The following is a 21,122-nucleotide window of genomic DNA, read 5'->3' on the forward strand; positions in this document are numbered from 1 at the left end:
TTGTACACTCAAACTGTACGCGAGCGTGGGTGCGCGCGAGTATATCCGTTTTTTTCTTATTGCCCTTTCAGACCGTTTGACACTTATTTTCACGTCCACCATAGCAGATAATGACGGTTAATCTTCTCGCGCGTAACGAAAGAGCTTCTACTTTTTTAAGGTGGATTTTTAAACTCTCGCCATCTCTTTGCAGCGCGGAGGATTTTTAATTAAATGTGCGAAAAAGGCAATTGCATATCATTCGCATGCCGAGTATAAATAAATTATCGAACGTGGGCGGTGAAAGTAACGATGAACATTCTCGAGTATCTCGATCAAAAAATATGATAATTGTTTCGTAACATTATTATCAATGTAAGAATCAATGTTAAGAGATCATTTTTATCTGCCTACGAACATTTTTTTCCTTTAACATTTATTTTATGAAAAGATGAAAATATGTACCTTTTGGGCGAATGATTATCGGAAGCATGGGATTTCCCGTGGAATCAGTCGGTAATACGAGTGTATTATAATCAAGGATATCTGAAATGAAAAAAAACTTAAAAATTAAACGAAAATCAATAAGAAACAAAATTAAATCAACTAGAAAAATCAAATTAGGTATTTTCCATGTATCGAAAGGTTATCTTAAGATAGTAAAAAGTTGTAGTTTTTATTACGAAAATTTTAAATGGAATCTAGGTCAATTTATTGTTACATATTTTATTAATCATGATAAGATCAATTTTATCAATGTCAATTAGTTCTAATTATAGTCTAAATTTCTCGAATTTATAGCATATTTAATTTAATTTTTTAATTTCATGAATATGTTAAAATATATTATCGAATTTTCATAAAATGAGCTTCTTATTCAACACTATATTCTATTAATTTTGGATTTGAGTAAAATTTTAGTTCTAGAATTAAATAAAAATATTGTGATAAGATATTCACCGGTTTTTAAACAATATCGTTAAAAAAAACTTGATTCGAAAAAAATATTTCACTATAAAACACGAATCTTTTGTTGTTGGAAATAGTAGAAATATAGGAAGAGAAAATTTAGTTAACCGTGATACGTTCAGCAAGCTAGTCCTTTGTCGACGCAAGACTGAGGAGCGAAACCGATGATGATGCGGGCTTGTGCGTGGATGGAAGCGTAAGAAGCGAAGAAGCGCTACAGCAAGAAAAAGGTATAACGCGAGAAAGAAAGCGAGATAGGCGAAAGAAACGCTTGAAAGGTAACCAGATAGAAATCCCTAGACGCCGGTATCAGGGATGCTCGAGGTACGGTGTGTACAAATGGAAGGCAATGAACCGGTGGATTCGAGGGAAGGAAATAAAAGCGGAAGCAGAATGAACGGCTCGATGGGTTTTCCGATACGATAAGTCGCCGCGGAAGTCTCTCCGTTCCTTCTTCGTCTCTTTTTCTCGGTTTTCTCCGCTCACCTTGCCTCATTCCGCATCCGTACTCGTCCCCTCCTTCCCTCCCCTTATCTTATCTTTTTGCCTCCCCCTCATCCTTTTTCCTTCATGCTTGTTCCTTTCTTCTCCCTCATTTTTTTTTATCCCTACGGTTCTAGTCGAGGAAAAAAGTCGCGCGACTTTTCGACTCTCGGATCTATATCCCCGACGAGAAGACCGCGAGGTGAAACGGGAACGACATTCACACGCATGAATTTCCCCTCGACAGTCATCGAGATGCCATTCTCAGCTTGCGAAGTCGCGCGACTCGCAAGATATTCCGAGATATCTATTCCGCCAGCTGATCGCGTTTCGCCAGCTTGCAGATTTAAAACAACAGTGGAAAGTGTCGATTTTAACACCTCAAACAGACTGTACCGTGCGTTGCCTCCGGTATTTTACCTATTCAAATTTACAATTTTATATATGTAACGCGTCGCGTTTGAAAACATTTTCTCTCGCGAATTTCAGTATTTTCGTATTTTATAATTTGTCTTGTTCTAATGTTACGCATTTAGAGTATAAATGATACTAATTTATCACTCGAATCTTACCACTTTCCGGTGAGACGGGTTGATCGGGCGCGGAGGTGGCCGAGTGGGTCAGAGCAACGCCTTGGAGAAGAATGCAGCGAAAGATGTGAGCAGTGAGAAAGAAAATCGTAGAGATAAAATGTTAATTTGTTAATTAAATAAGTCAGTAAGGTTATTTATCGGCTATGATTAGTATTCATTAAATCCATAAGAAATAATTTTAACATGATTAGTATAGTTACTCAATTGAAATAAATCTGCGATGTGTTTAACATTAAACAATCGAATTTTTCTCAGGCTTTTCTCTAAGCTCGCATCTCTGATTATGAAATTTATCAAGAACCGTAATAGAGTCGAAATAACTCAGCATAATGCAGTTTCCATTACCGAGCGTCCTGATTGTGATGACTTTGCTCAGCATTCCCTCGCCCAGAGCGTTCTTCCCGATTACCTGGAACTCGTAGAGCGTGCTTGGCATGAGAGTGTTGATCGTCACCGTCGTGCTGCCCGATGGAGTCACGGGGATTGTCTTCCATTCCGAAGTTCCTGATTCTCTGTACCTGAGCGGTTAATGCAAGAGAAACAAAGTATATCATATCTGAATAGATTCTAAAAATTCTAAATTCTTGTCACAAATAATTATATCAGTCTAATCATGAATAATAAGTATATTAATATTGATAGTGTATAAATAAAATTGATTTTACGATACGAATGTCTATTATTCGAATAAAACGATTACTGCGATACAAGAGAAGCTTTGAGTCGTAATGCCCGTCAGCTTATCTCTGTCTACCTACCAGATTGTATAATCTTGCTTGTAATCAGGACCACCGGAATAGCCTGGTAACCAAGTTAGCGTTACCGAAAATTGCGTGGCAGTGCCTGACACGTTGTAAGGTGCATGGGGTTGCGTGCCTTCGACTATCAGTTGCGTCGAGGACGAGATAGTGGCGACTTCGTTGGAGGCGATGCACTGATAAAACCCAAAGTCCGCGCGTCGAAGGCTCTCTATGGTTAGATTGCCGCCAACGGTCTTCGTGCGGGCGCGTTGGATGGGTCCACCGTCCCTCTAACATAATTTTAGAGGCTCTTACAAAATGCGACGAGATAGCTTATCGAAAATACAATCCACGCGTACAAGTTTATTACTCAAACAATATAAAAGTTCAAAAATTCTTTGAAAAATTATATATTATGATATCTGTAGGCTTTTAGCGTTACTTTAAAAGAGTAAATATATATTTTCAAAAAAATATATAAATAATAAATGTGCAGTTATTATATGCTCTATAAATAGTGATTATTTTTTTCTATTGTAGATAATATATGATAGATATAGCAAAAGTTTTGCTAGCGATATTTAAAATATATCTTTTTAAAATTTGTACCCGATGCCACTGTATTGTTGGTTTCTGCGTTCCCTCGGCCTCTTGAGCGTCGCAATGCATCTCGACCGTCTCGCCGACTTTTTTCGTGTACACCGATTCCGGCTCAAGGGTGAAGACTGGCGGGTTCCGCACGAGGACTTCCATCGGACCCGAACTGCCCTGCGTGCCATGGGCGTTGTAAGGCGTGCAGGTGTATCTACCTTGATGATTCTCATTGACCCGTGTAAAGAGCAGGGAGCCGTTGTTCATGATAACAATGTCCTTCGTCTGATAAGGCTCAAGTAGGCGCTTGTCCTTGGTCCAGGTCACGTATTGCAGGGGCGGGTTAGCTTTTATGTAACACTGGACCACACCGGCCATACGGAACGGCAGGTATTGAACAGTGGGGGTGAATGTCACCTTTGCCGGGTCTGAAATATGCGAAATCTATGTGAAAATTACTTTCAGATATCTCGATCGTGTTAAGCTTGTCACTTGAATTCTTTGATACTTTTTAATTTTTTGCATTTTGACATTTTAATTCTCTGCCTGATTTTCTATTATAATTTTCCAAATAAATCTTACACTCGACGTTCAAGTAGGCGCTAGCAGTTTGAGGATCGCCAATGCCGTTAGTGACCTCACATAAATATTGACCGGAGTCATCGGCACTAACAGGGTTGATAACCAGACTGCCGTCCATCTTGATGGACACTCGAGTGTCCAGGGCCGAAACTTCCGTGACGGGGGCACCTTCGCGAAACCAGCGCACCGTTACGTTACCTGGGAGAGCCTTCGCCTCGCAAGAGAACTGCACTTTTTCGCCTTCGAGTTTCGTTTGATTTGTCGGCGGCAACGTAATAACAGCCCCACCTGCGATAATCAATAATAAAATGCAATTTTTATTACGTAATTTTATCATCGATCGAAGAGATGCGAGATATCGATCGTGTGGTCCCGAGACCTAACACGACCGATACTCACGTAGTAGTCTGTCTATTGCATCCAGAATCTGCGGTGACGATTGACCGCTGATATTGGTTGTCTCGCTGTCAAAGATATCCTGGAAGAGACGACAGCATGTGGTGCATGCTAACCCGTCGTCACATAGAAAGGCAGGGAGAGAAATTGAATGCTATAGCGTCTCCATCGATTCTCGATAACGTCTCTCTTGCTTGTCAATAAAAAGCCACGGCGGATAGACGAAAGTATGCCGTCTGAGTATGAGTATCCTCGAATTTGCCTTTCGCCACGATTTCTACGCCTTCGACAAAGGTGCTCAACAGGGTACATTATATCTTCATCGATATCCAATGTCGTCCACGCCCATAGCCGTCTCTCGCGTATTCACATTGTGAAGAATTTCAAAACTTGCGGCTTTGCCCGTCGCCTGAGAAACGAATATCTCGCCGTATTATATCAAGATCGATTCTCGCCGCACAAAAGATCCAACGTCCCTCCTTCCCCCATTTTGCGCGATTTTGCGGCATTTTCGCAATCCGATCTATCGTCATTCATCGGGATTACGAAAGATATTGATTGGATTTTGAAAAGACGCTGTGGCGATAAAATCGTCACATATAATGACATATTCTTATTTTTATTGCATCATATAAGAGATTCATATTTATTGTATACAAAAAGACGTTTATTTGAAATTTTATATTTATACTTCAAATTTTGTAATTATGAATTTTAATGAACGTCATAGTTCACTTGCTATCTATGTCACTTGCATCTTTACTCTTGAGTTTTAATTTCATGAATACGCGATTTATGAAAAATTCGTGCAAAACATCAAATATCACTGCTAGTTGCTAAAGTAAACAAAATATAGATATCGCAAACAATCTGCAAATTTATACGTGCAAACGAACGGATGTCACGATGGTACAAATGTATCGACAAACGTTTGAGCAATTAAACATTTGGCAGATTGTTGCGGTGTTTGTTATCCTTGCGTATCGACGTAATCAAATTCGAGGTTGCGGAATAGCTTTTTGCTGGCACTCGGTTACGAGTGCCCGCACGTAAAGTTTCGATCTCTCGCGTTGCGGTAGCAAACTGTACCGTCCAAGAAAGGCCAAGAGAGAGAGAGAGGAGGGCTTCGAGCCGCGTAAGAAATATCGCAGTTTCGTTCCGCAGACGGGAAATCCCGTGAAACGAGGGCAACGATATTCTAAGCTCTGCCCGATGTCTCAATATATTGCACACCCCAGTCGCACCTCCGAAGATGCGGCTGGCACAATACGCGCGTCGGCGGTGCACGCTGCAGCCAGCGCGACAGGAATAAATTTGAATCTACGAGCTTGATAAACGTACGAAGGGCGGAATGAGAACTTGTTGCCCGGAGAAAAGAAAAGAGAGAGAAGAATACGTATTTCCTCGCGTAATCTTGCATGCTCGCTGCATCTAAATCCGAGCACGCGCGCGCAAGGATTTACTCAATCAAACCATCCATCATGTCGATCCATCACGTCGATCTCTTTACATTTACGCGCCGCTTCATTCCAACTTATCCCGGGTATATACCTTAAGAATCCCTAGTCTTTTATTATTCCCATTTACAGAGGCTCGCGAGCGATGCTCGTGTCTCATTTTCGCGCGAGCAAGAGGATGCATTTTATTTTAATTATTCGCGACCCCGACGACAATACATTTTACATTTGTCGCGAACGCGAAAACTTGGAGGGATAATTTTACGAAGGGGGAAGTTTGCAAAGTTTTTCGCGGCGAATGAGGCCAATGGAATTCCGAGTCGCCCGTAGGATCATTCGTCGAGCGTGCGGTCGCCATAAAGTTCCGCGGACGGTGCACATTACGCGCGATCGTTAACGACGTTGTTTTTACCAAGTTGGAGCAGCAATTTCCACCGATGTGTACGGCGGTCGATATTTACGCGAGGGCTTTCCGAGACGTACGCTCCTTGTTGAACTCCGTTCGCGCTTTTACTCCTAGAAATGAATATTTTCTGGAGCTTCGAGAAGATCGCGGGACACCGAAAATACTTTTGTAAAGTGATTATTAAGTTACCGCCGTCTGCTACATCATCGACCGTGTTGCATTTATTGCCGCGGCGCATTCTCGATGCGAAGAGTGTCACGGTGACAAATTTCAGCATTTGCCAACCAGACGAAAATCTTGATAAACCAGGGCAATGAAATTCAGAGAAAGAGAGAGAGAGAGGCGCATGGGCTCTTATGCCAAGTACATAGCTATGACGTGATGCTGCGTCGCGCTGCATCACGTTGCACATTGTGAATACGTGGTGCTACGAGAACCGTGAAGGGTAGTTCAGCAAATGGAGCAGTACAGTCGAGATGCAGAAATTTTGGAATGATTTATTCCTATAATGTTTACTTTCTAGCAATTTTTCATCTTCTACTTAAATGTTCTACTTCGTTTAACGTTGAAACGAAACGTTATATCGTGCCGTATGAAATAACCGTATCTCCCTGCTTTTTAAAATGCAAGAGATAAACGCGCGTGATTCTTTTCGGTTTATGCACATCTGCGTATAAAAATTTCATGTAATTATTATGTTTCTCTATTTATATATAAATGTAACGTTTCACTTTATTTTCCATTTCAACGAAAACACGAAAGAAATGAAAAATAAAATAAATATGAAAAGTGTAAAATTTCAATAGGGTGTCCTCCGATTGCTTATCTTTGGCGGTAATAACAATAATAATTCCCGTTAAGTTTCCCTAATTTTATTCCTTGCGTGCGAACGAATTTTACGACCTCGCCGTCATCTCAGGCAGGCGACATTTGCACCATTTCTCAATCCATTAAATAACCATCTCGCGACCAAGCTCGTAAACGGGCGTGAAAACAAGGGACGAGACGGTAAGACAATACGATGATGAAGACGGATGTCCCGGCGGCGGGTTTGCCATTGGCGCGGATTACAAATTTGCAGTGGTTGTGGGGTAGAAACGAGCGGCGAAGTTAGAAAAAAGGGAGGATGGGGGTGGAAAGCGCAAAAGCGAAATAGAACAAGAAGATGGTTCGGGGACGGAAAGTGGCTGTTGGCTCCGGAAAAACAAGACAAATCGCCTTTTAACCTCTCCTCTCCCCCTCTCTCCCCTACTCCCCTACCCCCCGGAATCCTGGGAAACGGAAATAGCCTTAATTGGTCGGCGGAACGAGCGGCGGCCGAAATCGCGCTGTAACCATTTTGTCTAACGCGAGTTTTATCGCGGCAAAGGTACCGATATGAGTAAATGTATCGGCTCGTAAAACTTACGGAGGCGAAGGGAGGTGCCGCTATACGTTCTCCACAATGTCGCACCGTCCCTGTAGCCAACTTTATGGATGCATCGGCATGGTGCGCCTTCGATCACGGGAAAACGTTTCCGTTCGAGGGAAATGGACGCTAAAACGGTTTATACGACGCGGACGAGATTGCGACATCCCTTATCTTTTCCCGAGTTCGCTCGCAAAGAGATGACTTAGAACGGTACACACCTGCCGCTACCGCATCCATTTGGGAAATAAAGATTATCGAAAGAGTTACAAAAATCGAACGCTCCATCATTTTTAGTTTCTCTACCGTACGAAGCAGAAATATCGTGGCGAATGTTTTATTTTTATATCTTGAGTCGTACAGTGTAAAATATTGGATTAGATCTCTGGGGAAGATCTCTGGGGAAGATCTCGTGATTCGCGAGATTATTACGGATAAGTACTTAATAATCGAGTATAACGAGATTATCATGCATTCTTTTCGATTAAATTACATCACGCTGCACGATGAAGAAATGAAATAGACAATGAGCAATCGAGGATAATTAAATCGTAAATGTATACGTAAATCTTTAATTAATTCCTCACGCGTATAAGCTTATCGAAGACGAAGATTATTTCAGCTACTTGACATTCGCGAAGATTATTTCAGCTATTTGACATTCGCGAACAATGCAAATCCAAACATATTATTTAGAATAAATTGCGGGGATTACATCGTTCAACTACGACGGTTCAACGATATTTTAAAAAATTAGGAATGGCACTAAGCGCTTACAGCATCAGCAATAATATTTCAACCCTCGACGGAGTTCCTTCTCCCAGAAGAGCTTTTTGCGAAATTGCTTGTAAAAGGATCGTTTTTTATTCCGTTTGAAATTCGCGTGTGTATAATATGCCAGATCTATCGTGTGTATCGTAAGGGCGCGGTGGATCGGGGTTACCTGTCCGTGAGAATTCGTTTCCGATTGCGCAGCGAGTAAAAGAGTGGGATAAGGACGAAGAGAAAGAGAGAGAAAGAGAGGAGATGGTTTACTCGTGGCGATCGATAAATAACAAAACGTGCGGAAGTAACCGCGCCTGCTTTAAGATATTTTCGGGCATGCGGGTTATTGGAATTGCATTACCGGTATTCGAGCGATCGACGCTGATTACCGAGGGATATCTGTTTCTGATAACGGCGCGTTCGATAATTACCACGGCGCGCGCAGTTTGCTGTTTATTAATTATCGGTCTGGCAGCAACCGTATTTTGCGTTATTCTCTTCGGGTGCCGATCACGGATAATTAATCGCGCCGGCATGTCCGGGCAATTTTCGGAAGTGTATTAAAGCGCGTTTACTATCGCGCGATTCATATTAAATTAGTTTCGAAAAGACTTCGAGCGCAGTCTAGTCGCCGGCAAACTAATCAATCGACTTCATATTTATATTCGGCTAAAAAAAGCTAAAAAAAGACTCGCCTTCTTATTACCTCCGGTACAAAGTATCTTCTTCTTTAATTAGTTTACTAGCGTTATACTCGAGGCACTCTCGAGTTCTGTGCTTTTCTCCTTCGCTGGCTAAGGACGGAACTTTTATGAAATATTCCTTAATTATATTTTAATTATGTATCTAACTTAATGGAACAGAGGCATTTAATTACCAAGACAAAATAATTATTTATAGCTATATATATATATATATATATATATATATATATATATATACATCTTTGAATCAATATATTTGCGACCAATAGGCTGCGATAGGCAGGTGATTGATTAAGATATTCATAGAGAGATCAATGCCAGGACGCGGACACCATCAACTCTGAGAGCAGATGAAACGCCACCGAACGATGACAATGACAATGTGTCTTCTTTTTTAATTATTTCGAGCATCGCGCGACATCGCGATATTGTTTGATCGTTCGGCACGAAACCCTGAAGCTGTGCCACGACACTTTTTGTCGCAGACGCGTGTCACGTCGCGTACCAAGTGGATTTAAGCGACCGCACTGCCGCAGTGCTGAGGTAACGCGTTCCTATCAGACAGAAATACTTAACGGCGCATGCACGCTAACGTTTTCTGCGAGATATTACCGCGGGACCGACGAAAAAAAGGGAGTCATTATTTATGCGGTCGCGGCGAAATCGTAGAATGGACTCCGTGACCCGCATTAATAAAATCACGCCGGGAATTTTAAGAGATTTCCTTAAATAAAAGAGCTTGCACTTCTCGATGCTCTTTCTCATTGTATGTATGTTTTTTTTCCTAGCAGAATATTTTCAGGAAATTAAAAATGAAGAAAAATATATACCACGAAAATATAGCGATAATACATGGATAACAGTTCATTTGCTATATTATTGCATCATTATATGTTTAGAAGCTTAAAAGCTTGATAATTCTTATAATTTTGCGATATTCATCTTCTCCTATTATGCTTCACCTTTCTATGTCTTTTTGCTCGTGAATATCTCTGAATGACAGTAAAATTTAAATTAAAAAAGTTTTATCTCGCGCTTGTTCTCTCTCTCTCTCTCTTTCTCTCTCTTGATAAGTCTCGATTGCTGTCGAACGTAATCGTATCTTCTTGCTCCGCTAAAGGTGAACGGATAATTTATCGCTCAACTTCGCGACGAAATTGCGGGTCCGACAACCAGGATTTCCTTGACACTTGGATAAAAGCTGAAACTGCACTCACCCGCGATAATGACGCGCGCGGTATGGCTGATCTGGCCCTCCCCGTTTCTGGCGATGCAGGTGTAATCGCCAATGTCCTCGGTCTTGATCGTCGAGAGCCTGAGCTCGGTGCCGTCGTTGAATATCCCGACGTCTCGACCATTGGGCTCGACGGGATTCGCATCCTTGTACCAAAGGATCTCTGGCGTTGGAGTACCCTCAGCCTGGCAGTTGAGTATTATCGCATCGCCCAGATTCACGTATATCATATCATCCGGCGTTATGCTGAATCTGGGTGGCGCTGTAAGCAACAGAAGCGAATGATGCGATTAGATATGATTTGATGTAATCTTTTGTTGCATTCGTACAATCATGATTTTATTGCTAAAGCAAGTATAACGGATGCGGGGACTCATTATTTCGAATTCTCATCAGACTCGAGTATTTGCAAACGGAATCATCTCTCGCGTAATAGATTACTTTTACAATAGATTACTTTTACAATTGCGTAACATCGTCTTTTCAAAGTTTTACGAGAAATGTAAGCCGTTTATTTTTTGCAAGAAAAGACAGAGGCAACGCAGTCTTGGCACTTTGACGAGAGTGGCCGCGGGTAAATCGAAAAGAACAATCAAGTCCGCAAAGAGACGATGGACGTTTAGAAAACGCTCTTCAAGAAGTTCGGTGTTTTTACCGTCCATCCTCTTTCCATCCCAGAGAAATCACAATGGTTCTTCACCGTCCAGCATTCGCGACCGAGCAAGTGATGCAAAGAGTCGACAAGAGTTCTCTTGTCCTAGGATGGCGAAGCGTCCCAAGATCGACGAAATGAAAGGGTAAAATAGCGATGGAGGACGGAATGAAAAGGGAGGAAAAACGAACGATTGAATTTAATGCAAATTCTACGTCGTAATAGTTAAGAAAACAGCTCTTCGAGCGATATTCCCTTCGAATCGCGCGTTTCTCTGCTTAGGCGAAATGGGGCGAAGGGAGGGGAAGGGACAGAATTATTCCGTTGGAAAAATTTTAATCGACATTCGGGTGCGCAAGAAATCCGATTATATCGCGGTAAGGAAAGCAGAAAGAGCGCAATTAAAATATTCCTACGAAAGCTTCGCGCAGCGAGTTTCTTACGAATTGTTGCCATTCGGAAAAAAGCTCTACCGTTTTTCGAGACATCATCCGCTGCAATGCACCGTTTGTTCACGTTCGTTCGAAGACGAGGAATTTTAATTTCGAGAACAGCACTACGAGAGCTACAACTCTAGGTGTGAGATACTGGAAGAAGTAGAGTAAGAGCAAAGAGAGACAGAGTGACGCGAAAGGACGGCGGTTTATGACCCTAACGTGCGAGCAAGCGACCGAATGGAGCCGACTACAAAGTATAAAAAGGACCTTAAACGCTTTCTGGTGTCCCGAGTATTTTTCCCTTTGACGCCGTTTGTGGGTATATCCTCGGCGTCGTCACTCCATTGTTGTGTTGTTGTTGTTGTCGCGAGCACGACCGAGAGGCTCGATGGAGAACGACGGGGAAATTGGGAATAAGCGGTGCGGAGTGACGGGAAAGAGGGTGGATGAGGTGTAAGGGGGAGAAAGAGGACAACGCGACACATCCTCCGTAAGCCAGCCAAATGTTTTCTCTTCCCTCAGGCCCTTCGTCGTCGTTTATAGCCGAGCAAAACGCGGCAATAAGTTTCTTTCCCCCCCCGTTCTTCCATCTTTCCTCTTACTCTTTTTCCATCCCTGTGTCTCATTTCCCCCATTCGGTAACACGATCTTTTTGCGATCCTCCTTCCCATTTTACTCGCCGGGACGCATTTCTCGGGGGATTTTGCCGAAGCAATGAAGGGCACGACGACAGAATCCTTGAGGAAGGAGCTTCGAACTGCGTGCTGAGCAAGCGAGAAATCTAACTTCGTCCCGCGCGAGATTCGCTAAGACGTTAGAGGATGAGAAACACGACGAGACATGCTTGCAAGCAGGATGTTTGCTGAATGTACAATTCGCATAGAGAGCCGCATCGAAGAATCGGCGGCGTCATTTTGAAGCGCCTTTTATGATTCGCGTGCTTTCCTTTTCCTGATAGGAAGTCACGTCGACGGAAAGCTCGAAGACGGTCGGGATGAAAAGGAGCGCGCGCGACGGCGAATATTTTCATACACTATACTTGCCGATGTTTAACCAAGCGCGAAAGGAGGATATCCCGGAATTTCATGAGTCTCCAGCAATGCGCGAACGCGTTTCTTTCCCGTCTGCTGGCGTACAGCATTCTCTGACGAGATCTCTATTCTCATTATGAAATGTGTTGACACGCGCGTACGAATATTCTTGAATGAGCGCAAGTAGCTGGGAAAGATCTTCAACGTTTCCAAAAGTTTATTTAATAATACATACAACGCGCGGAAAAATTCAACGTAATTTTTGTAACGTTAACCTTAATAAAAGTATGAGAATGAGAGTATTGCGAATTATGAGTACAAATACACAATTCCTAGAATTATTCAAACACGACTGTAACTTACACGATTAACTTTTCCCACAAGTGTTATAAAACTGCATTAGCAGGAGTCGTAAAATCTTCTTAAATTTACAAAGTAATATTAACGAGACTATTCGAAGCAGAAATAACGTAATTTCATCTTACATAAGCCGGATAAAAGCTTCGACTAAGAGCGTTTAGCGCATAGCGAACATAACTTTTATTACTAACAGACAACTTTACGCGAAGTAAAGAAAGTATTCTTTTTTTTTTCTCTGTCGCGACACGTTCCACAACATATATCCTGAAAGTTACTTTGCACATTTTGCAGCGAGGCGAATTTAAATTTGATGTTTAATCAGAAAAATTAGGCGTGAAATCTCGCTTCATTAATTCTCTATCTCAAAAATGTACCGTCGCGAGTTGCAATTGTCTCCGAGTTGACGGGGAAGATGCATGAAAACTTGGGACTACTTACCGTGGACGTCTAGATGAAACCAGGTACCGTTCTTGTGACTGTTGGGTGACCTGTTGAGGAAGACGACCTTGCACTTGTACCATCCTTGATCGCTCTCGCGGATGTTCGTCAGATTGAGGCTAGCCTGGCCGTACGGCGAGTTCTCGCTCACCCTCGAGACGCGACCTTCGTATCCTTCGCCACTGTGGGTTGGATACGACTCGTACCATATGTATATCGGTGTCTCCTGCCCCTTGCACCAACACCAACACTCAACATAAACGAGGGATCGTAATGAACGCGTACAAACCGGTGCGAGCATTTGTCCGTCTTTATCTGGACGAGGATGAATTTTCCACAATTTCAAATTCTAATAAAAAAAAAGAAACTTATAAAAATTAACAAATTGTGTTTGTTTAAAAATATTTCGAGATTCGTATTTCCAATCAAAAAAATAACGGATAAATTATACATATGTATTATAAAATCTTCATTTATATAGCTCCAGAGAAAGCTTTTCCCAGCAATTTCATTATTTTTGCAGGGTGACCGAAATTAAGCTTTAATCTCGCTTAACGGGGCGAGTCCGGACGTTCATTATTCAGAGAGCGCTCTCTCTCTCTCTCTCTCCCTTTCTCTCTTTCTTTCTACACACGCGATCAAACTTCGTTACCCACTCGCACCGGCCGTAAATCATGAGATGATAAATGATGAGACAAGGGATGCAGCGTGTCTGACGAGAGTAAAACGACCTACGGGCGTTATCCGCGCGTACGTCCGGGGATCGCTTGTTTTCCGAGCAAGGAACGCGCAAGGCATGACGAGAATAAGGAGGCGATCTACGACGTCTCCACGTCTTAGCGTCTAAAAGTCTATTAATGAAAAAGCAATGGTTCAATGTGGTCGTACGTGTGGATGACGTCGTAAGTTGGAAGAAACTCACATGCACTTGATACCGGATGCATGCGCTAAAACATTCGTGCACGTCACCAGCGGAATTGGGTGCCACGTAGGAAAATGCGGAAGAATGACAGTACGTGATACACGAAGTGTCGAAGTTCAACCTTTAGAGTAAATATTTCAAGAATCATTACTTTTTTCGTGATATTACATTAACAAGTTTATATATTTGCAGTGCTTTTGAAGGATATCTAGGAAAGAGAGTGCAGATATGTGCAGGAAAAATTATTCATAGCTTTGCAAATAAACGTACTCCACGTCGCTGTGTGCGACGAGAGATAGTGCAAAATCCGTGCTTTTGATCTCAAAAAAAAAATTAAATATGCAACACGTTCATTAAAAAGATGTGAGGACGAATATATTCATTGAAAATTATAATATTTTATGAATTTTGTGAATGTTATGTACGAATTTGTTTGTTTAATTTTGATTTAAACGTGTTTGTGACCATCGGCACTTCTTAGGATGAAATATATACATGTAACAAGTTTCAAATACATTAAGAAATTGTGTACACGAAATAAAGCGTAATTATTCTACTTAAAAATTTTGCAAAGAATTTTTCATGCATAGATAAATCTTAGTTAACGATATTAAAAAGATATAAATTTTAATGGCATTAACGCTGGCTCAAGAGCAATCGCTGGTCGTAAATATAAATTTAGATACTTTATTTGAACCTTAATTAAAATTTAGGCCTCGAAGGGACCCGAGCATCGTCATTTATTTTTAGCGGGACGAGCTTAGCGATACTCGCGCCTCATCATAAAGAAAATATACGAACGAAAATATGATGAGAGCGCATGGGGTTAGTGTCGTTTTATACACGTCTCATTACGCCACCATTGCGGAAAATTACGTCCTGTTAAGCCGGATGCTAAAACTGCCGGTAAGCACGTATATTTGAGCGAGCCTGCGGAGCTAAAACGGCCCGTGTAAACGCCTGCATTAAAATCCACTGCGTTATCGCTCGTATTAATGCATTTGCTTCAAGACATTTAATCCCTGCAACAACGCGCGAAAGATCCAGCCAGATAAATTCCCTGTTCATGTATGTGCTCCTAGATACGACATTAAACACGGACGGGTAGCACTCAACGCGAATCCAATTGGTTTTTGTGACTTGACGGAACTATATTTCATGCTTTGTTCTCATTATTATTTTCGCAATGATCGATAACAAGAATACGGCGATCATGATACGACGAAATTCTTTATTGGATGAGTATGATTTGGAAAAATTGCCACTCATTGGCCAAGTCGAGGAAATACAATTTCCACGAGGAAAATGATATTAATCACTGAAAGTTCCAATAAGAATGCAACAAAGTTGATTGCGTTTTGCGATTGGCGTGTTGATTCGCGAAGGGTTTTACGATAATAATGCGAAACAATCGAGAATCTCGAAAAACTACGTATAAATCTCGATAGTCACGAAGATTTCCTCGATGCAACGGAAAATCATTTCGACGAACATACAGATCGTCGATGTTTGACACGTGGGGGGCAATATTGTGGCGATATTTCGTGCACTTGGCAGACGACGGTTCGCCCAATCTCCCGAGAAAAAAATCAGAGGGTGAGAAGGAGAGACGAGGGATATAAACGTCGGATTTGCCGTAAAAAAGCCGCGAACGTGCGACGACGAATGTGTCTTACGTTGGACATTGACTGCCCCAGTTGACGGTTTCTATTTCGAGCTGCTGGCCTACTTGCGACGGCGACGACCACCGACGACCCGATGACGACGACGTGCAACCCCCGTGATTTCAATATTATTCTCCCCGGGTGGCAGCACGTAAGAGCGGGCACGTTCGATATTGCGAAGCCGAGAGTTATTGTGCGTCTACCGTACCGGCTGGTGGCGGAATATCGATTTGGATGGATTTATGCCGCTCGTGCTAAAAGTAGCCAGAAAAGATCATTGGCTCTCATTCGTTATTGGCTTTCATTCGTTCCTTCAATCTTCGGCGGTTAGGTAACGCTCTTTAGATGCAAGGACGATTTTTCGCTGAAAATTTCTATCGCTTCTGAAAGATCTTCCCTTCGCGTTCGCTCCCCTTTCATGGAACGCCCTTAGAGCTAGCAAAACGCGAAATTCATAATATCAATCGCACCTGCGCAACAAGTACTTGCGACTTGAAAGAAATCCATAATGGATAAAATGAAAGCTTGACAAGATAAATTAGAGAGCACGCGCGGAGAAAAGGGGCCAAAGAGAAATCGAGAAAGAGAGGAAACTCGAGCGTTCTAGAGCAGTTCTTGATAAAGAACAGCAGAAGAGTGAAAAGCAACAGTACTCCAGAAGGGGGAAGGAGGGAAAAGGGCAAAAGGGAAATTCATGTAAAACTGAAATAAATTACCGTACTGAATAGCACTCTGGAGGGAGGCACGAAACCTATTTTCTCACCCTTTTCTTAGCGCGGACTGGATCGGACGACGACGATAGCGAGGCGCGGCGGCGAATGGAGAAGGCAGACAGATTCGGAGGGAGAGGAAGGGAAGAGTTGAAAAAAAAGAAAAAAACTTTTCCAACACGGGTGGTGCACACGTTCCCGGATTGCCGTTGGGCGAGGCGCTTTCAGTGAATAAGTCGTTCCCTTTCGCGTGAGTGCCGGCGCGCCGCGTTTACACGTATGCGCGACAGTCATGTGGGTCACTCGCCTTCGCTTTATTTTTCATTCCTGTATTTTATTCATGCGACTCCGTCCGCACTTTCTTCCTCTCTCGCCCGGGTAAACGCGCCGATGAAATTTAACACGGCCGGGCTCGTACGTGCCCCAAATTTTTTGAATAATGAGAAAGACTGTATTTCTCCATTTCATTTTTATTATCCTATTATAAAAGCGTGGAATCTCTTTGCGCGGAGTGAAACGGAGAGATTGCACGAGGAAAAGTAGGATATTCGCTTTCAAAGTTTTTTTCCTTTTTTTTTTATATCGGAATGATGAACTTTTCGTATTGCATGAAACAAGAATTTATAATATTCGGATCAAGAGATATCGTTTAGAGTTATTGTTTTTCAGGAGAGATCGCGAATAATACGCAAAAGCGCTTTACACGATGAAATACCGAGTATCGACGTGAGTATGCTTATTGGCTAATAATATTTATCTGGCCGATAAAGTGACTTTATTGAAAGGAGAATGCGGCGCTACCTCCCTCGATTCAACGTGTCAGGCGACGCGTATCGATAATTCAATCTCCGTGGAACGTCCGCATGCGCGAGCAACAAAGTATCGATAAACTTCAAATGCGGCCGTAACTTCGTTTGTCTTATTTCCCCAGCAATGTAAACATTCCGCGTCTATTTCCATCCTTGATCAAGCCACTTTGCCGAGCGTTGTATCGAGCGGTTTAACAAAAGTACGCGAATAACTTTTTCCACAAATATATATATATATATATATATATATATATATATATATATTTGTACTGACAATAAACGTATAGTCGTGCGATGCACTATCGTTGAAATTGCAAAAATGCAAATTGTCTCTTCCCTCGCGACGAGTAAACAGATCAATTAAGCCTTGAATTAAGCGTTGAAAGCTATTTTTCGAAGCTCCGTAATGAAAACTTTATCTAGTCCAAGTAACCCTCGGTAAATCGAACTCAATAATTCAGGACACGACGTTTGCCGTGCAACGTCATGGCGCATAATGGGAAGACTAATAAAATGGTACCGATACAGGAGAGAGAGCGTAAGCGAGAATCGTGCGTAGGTTGGATCAACGTATATCTCCTCTAATTCCTTATGCGTACCACGTTGCTGCCGCTTAGGTCATCGGATGCTCGACTGCGGAGTTTATTGCGGAAATTTTGATAATTCATCCCCCGAGCGACATCGAGCGAGGCTAGGCGCGCTGTAACAGGGTTGATATTTAAGGTGGCTGCTGTATCCTCCGGAGATCAAGCCGAACCCGAGGCTGGCCGAACGAGTTAAATGTTAATGAAGAGATTGGTATTCTCGAAATAGCGCAACACACTTTGAAGCGCGATCCCGATCGGGATTGAGGAAGGCAGTTTTGACAATTTAATCTATTCTCCCGCGTCATAGCCGCGTAAATATATAGCTACGTTATTAACATTTTCAATATTAGATTTTGTTGATATAATACTAATTATTATATATACGCGGGAAAATATACCGCGGACTGGTTGATACGAGGATTAATGTAAGCTTTAGGTAGATTTATATTTAATTGCATTATTAATATATGCAATATGTTATTATATTATAAACTGCGGTGTCGCGGTTATGACCCTTATATTGCGATACTAGTGATGCTAATTATTATGCAACGTATTGACGTACCGACTCAAGCCGACTGCATGAAAATTCATGAACGTTCGTTTGTGCTCGAAACGTTCGATTTGATTTTCGTAGAATCGAATTTATCATTTCTATTTTATCGCAGGCTATTACCGACTAATAATAGTCGGGTTAAAGCCACGATAGAATTGCGAATTCTACGTCTTTTACAGCAGTTAATGAATATTTCAGCGGACCGTTAAGTAGCAGGTGAGTTTCTACGGAAATGTTATTAGAGATCGATATCATTTCCACGAATTGTAACTAGTGCAGAGGTGAAGGGACTTTGCGGAGAAACACAACGATATATACGAGATGATTTACAAGAGGAAAGTATCCACCAGTCTTTTAACACGAAAAAAAGTACACCGAATCCAGATTCTATTTAAGATTAGATGCATCATCTCTTTTCCGACAATAAAAGCAATTATCCCACAAATATGCAACTGTGATAACAACGATAATCTAACGTTAATAATTATATTGTTTATGTAAAATATTAATTCAAATTTTAGTAAAGTTTCATTTACTATTAGACTCATATCTATATTCCCACCCTAAGAAACGACGGGCAACAGAGGCAACAACCGCTTTACTCGAAAACTTTTTAAAAGTCGATACTATTTTCGCAGGAGTTTGTTTAACGAAAATGTGGTAGTAAACGATAGGACTTACAATAGCCTTGTGCCACGCGATTCATTTCTGTTGCAAACCGCGCTCGATAGAATATTTTTCTAAATGCAGCACGTTGCCGCGATATTTCCCATCGACATGGAAACACTATATATATATAAGCAAAGCAAATATACATACATATTTATATTTTATTCAATATTTAAATTGTCTAAAAAAAGATACCGTTGCGATGTTATATTTTATTTAATATCTTACCATGGTAACCAATTTAATTTTCCTCCGTAATTGTTGAAAAAAATTGTAATTAAAAAAAAGAGATTTATACTCTAATAGCAAATTGAGAAAAATCCGTTATTCAATTTTCTTATGTCGTTTATATATGTGACGAGTTAATTTATTCTTCAATCTTTTTAAACGACGCCTAAAACAGGGGTTTTATTATATGTTTGAAAGCAGTGTAAGATGAAAGTAATATCAAATTCTTTGGCGAAACACTCCTGGAAGACGATACTTGTTTTGCCAAATTGTTTTGAGTAAGCAACACTTAGCTACTCTTAAGTACTTCTGCCCAATGTTTGCATCAATATTTAATCGAACTCTTTCAGTTTACGTACAAGTTTCACAGAAACTTTGGGAAATTCTGGAAAATTCGTCTACTTTAGCGTGATCTTGAGGCAAATACGTTTCACTTCTCCCACACGATGCCAGTCTGGCTTTGAACCAACATCTTTCCAGAATTTCTCTTGAAGTGTTTAATATTACATTCACGTCTTTCCGTACCATTGCCTTCAAAATATTCAGCATATTAAGCTTCTCGTCGTTAAAGCGTTTCTCAACAAAAAACCAAGCTGCATTTGCACTGTTTCTCACTTTTATACATATTTATCGATACTGTAATTTTTGTTTTCAAATACCTCCGCTTCGTCGCTGCTTCATTAAGATAAACAATCAATATTTGCGTTCGCGACCAATTTACATATCCCATGTCAACATTCAATTAGGTCAATTTATACAAACCGACGTCAAAATAACCTGAGGGATTGTGAGCTTTAAAATCAATCACGATTTTATAACATTACAAATTGCCCAAGGGAGTTGCCTTGAATTTTGCTGGATCGGGTGAGCTAAGATTTATTAATAAGTTGAAAAACAAGTGCGCGGGTGAGCCTTTGATCTCCTTCAAGGTAACGTTGTAAATCGATGCCATTTTCATGAGCTTATTTAGAAGAGCCGGCGGGGGAAGGCGATCCGGTGTTCCGGCACTTTACGAAAGTCGCTTGCTTTGTACGCGACAAGTTTGGCCGCCCGGTCGGGAACTTACGAGGGCTGAATATCACTTTTGGGAAATGGCAATCAAGTTCTCGGTGAGAACTAATTCCCCTGAGGGGCAAGTGGCACCTGCTCCGCTGTAAACGCGCTGCCAACGTTTTCGACGTTGTTGCACGAGCCTCGCTTCTCGGGATCGCAAATTGCGAATTTAAAGGACGATCAGGCAACTTGGCAAAAGTATCGCACGGGGCTTTATGCGCCTCGCAATTGACGAAGGATATTACGACGTAATGCGATTCTTTAACTGAATCCAATTTCGACGTTGCAATTCGTATGAATTATGTATCTTCTTGCGAAACTGCCATCGACTTAGACCGATGGAGATCCGTGGAGTTAAAAGTTCGCCCCCGGACTTTAACTCTTGTTAACGCGCGATTAACTTAACCCGATATCGATCGAGCATCTGCTATTCGATGCAGAGTTTCGAGTCTTAAAGGAAGCTGCATATTTTTCATCCTTTAATGTCTACTATGTTTACAACATGTCAAATTGTGTTGCAAGTAATCTACAGGTATTAAGAGGATGCAAAGTCACATTCCTCATCTCTTCTCTTCGATACCCTTTCTCTTATTCCTTCGGCAAACGCTCATCTTCTATTTGGTGGATCATTCCCGAATGATGACACAGATAGATCCAATATCTCGAACAGATCTACTAACACGCGTACACACGTATGCG

At 41.5% G+C, this 21,122-nt stretch overlaps 1 protein-coding gene across 10 annotated transcripts in view; it reads right to left on the reverse strand.

The window, feature by feature from the left end:
- Positions 1-21,122, reverse strand: part of LOC105257937 (protein turtle) — a 211,172-nt gene that overhangs the window by 16,999 nt on the left and 173,051 nt on the right. For 5 of the 10 annotated variants that reach the window (XM_025410625.1, XM_025410626.1, XM_011268886.3 and 2 more), the window contains 8 exons: positions 13,226-13,457; positions 10,291-10,569; positions 3,938-4,225; positions 3,374-3,783; positions 2,783-3,054; positions 2,370-2,542; positions 2,004-2,063; positions 445-525 (listed from right to left, as the gene is read on the reverse strand). In XM_025410625.1, the coding sequence (XP_025266410.1) occupies positions 445-525; positions 2,004-2,063; positions 2,370-2,542; positions 2,783-3,054; positions 3,374-3,783; positions 3,938-4,225; positions 10,291-10,569; positions 13,226-13,457 (1,795 nt within the window). The remainder of the gene's footprint in view (positions 1-444; positions 526-2,003; positions 2,064-2,369; positions 2,543-2,782; positions 3,055-3,373; positions 3,784-3,937; positions 4,226-10,290; positions 10,570-13,225; positions 13,458-21,122) is intronic. The other 5 variants (XM_011268892.3, XM_011268888.3, XM_011268893.3 and 2 more) reach the window with 4 other exon arrangements.

The sequence above is a fragment of the Camponotus floridanus genome, unplaced genomic scaffold, assembly GCF_003227725.1.
Source record: "Camponotus floridanus strain SB8 unplaced genomic scaffold, Cflo_v7.5 scaffold33, whole genome shotgun sequence".
NCBI lineage: Eukaryota > Metazoa > Arthropoda > Insecta > Hymenoptera > Formicidae > Camponotus > Camponotus floridanus.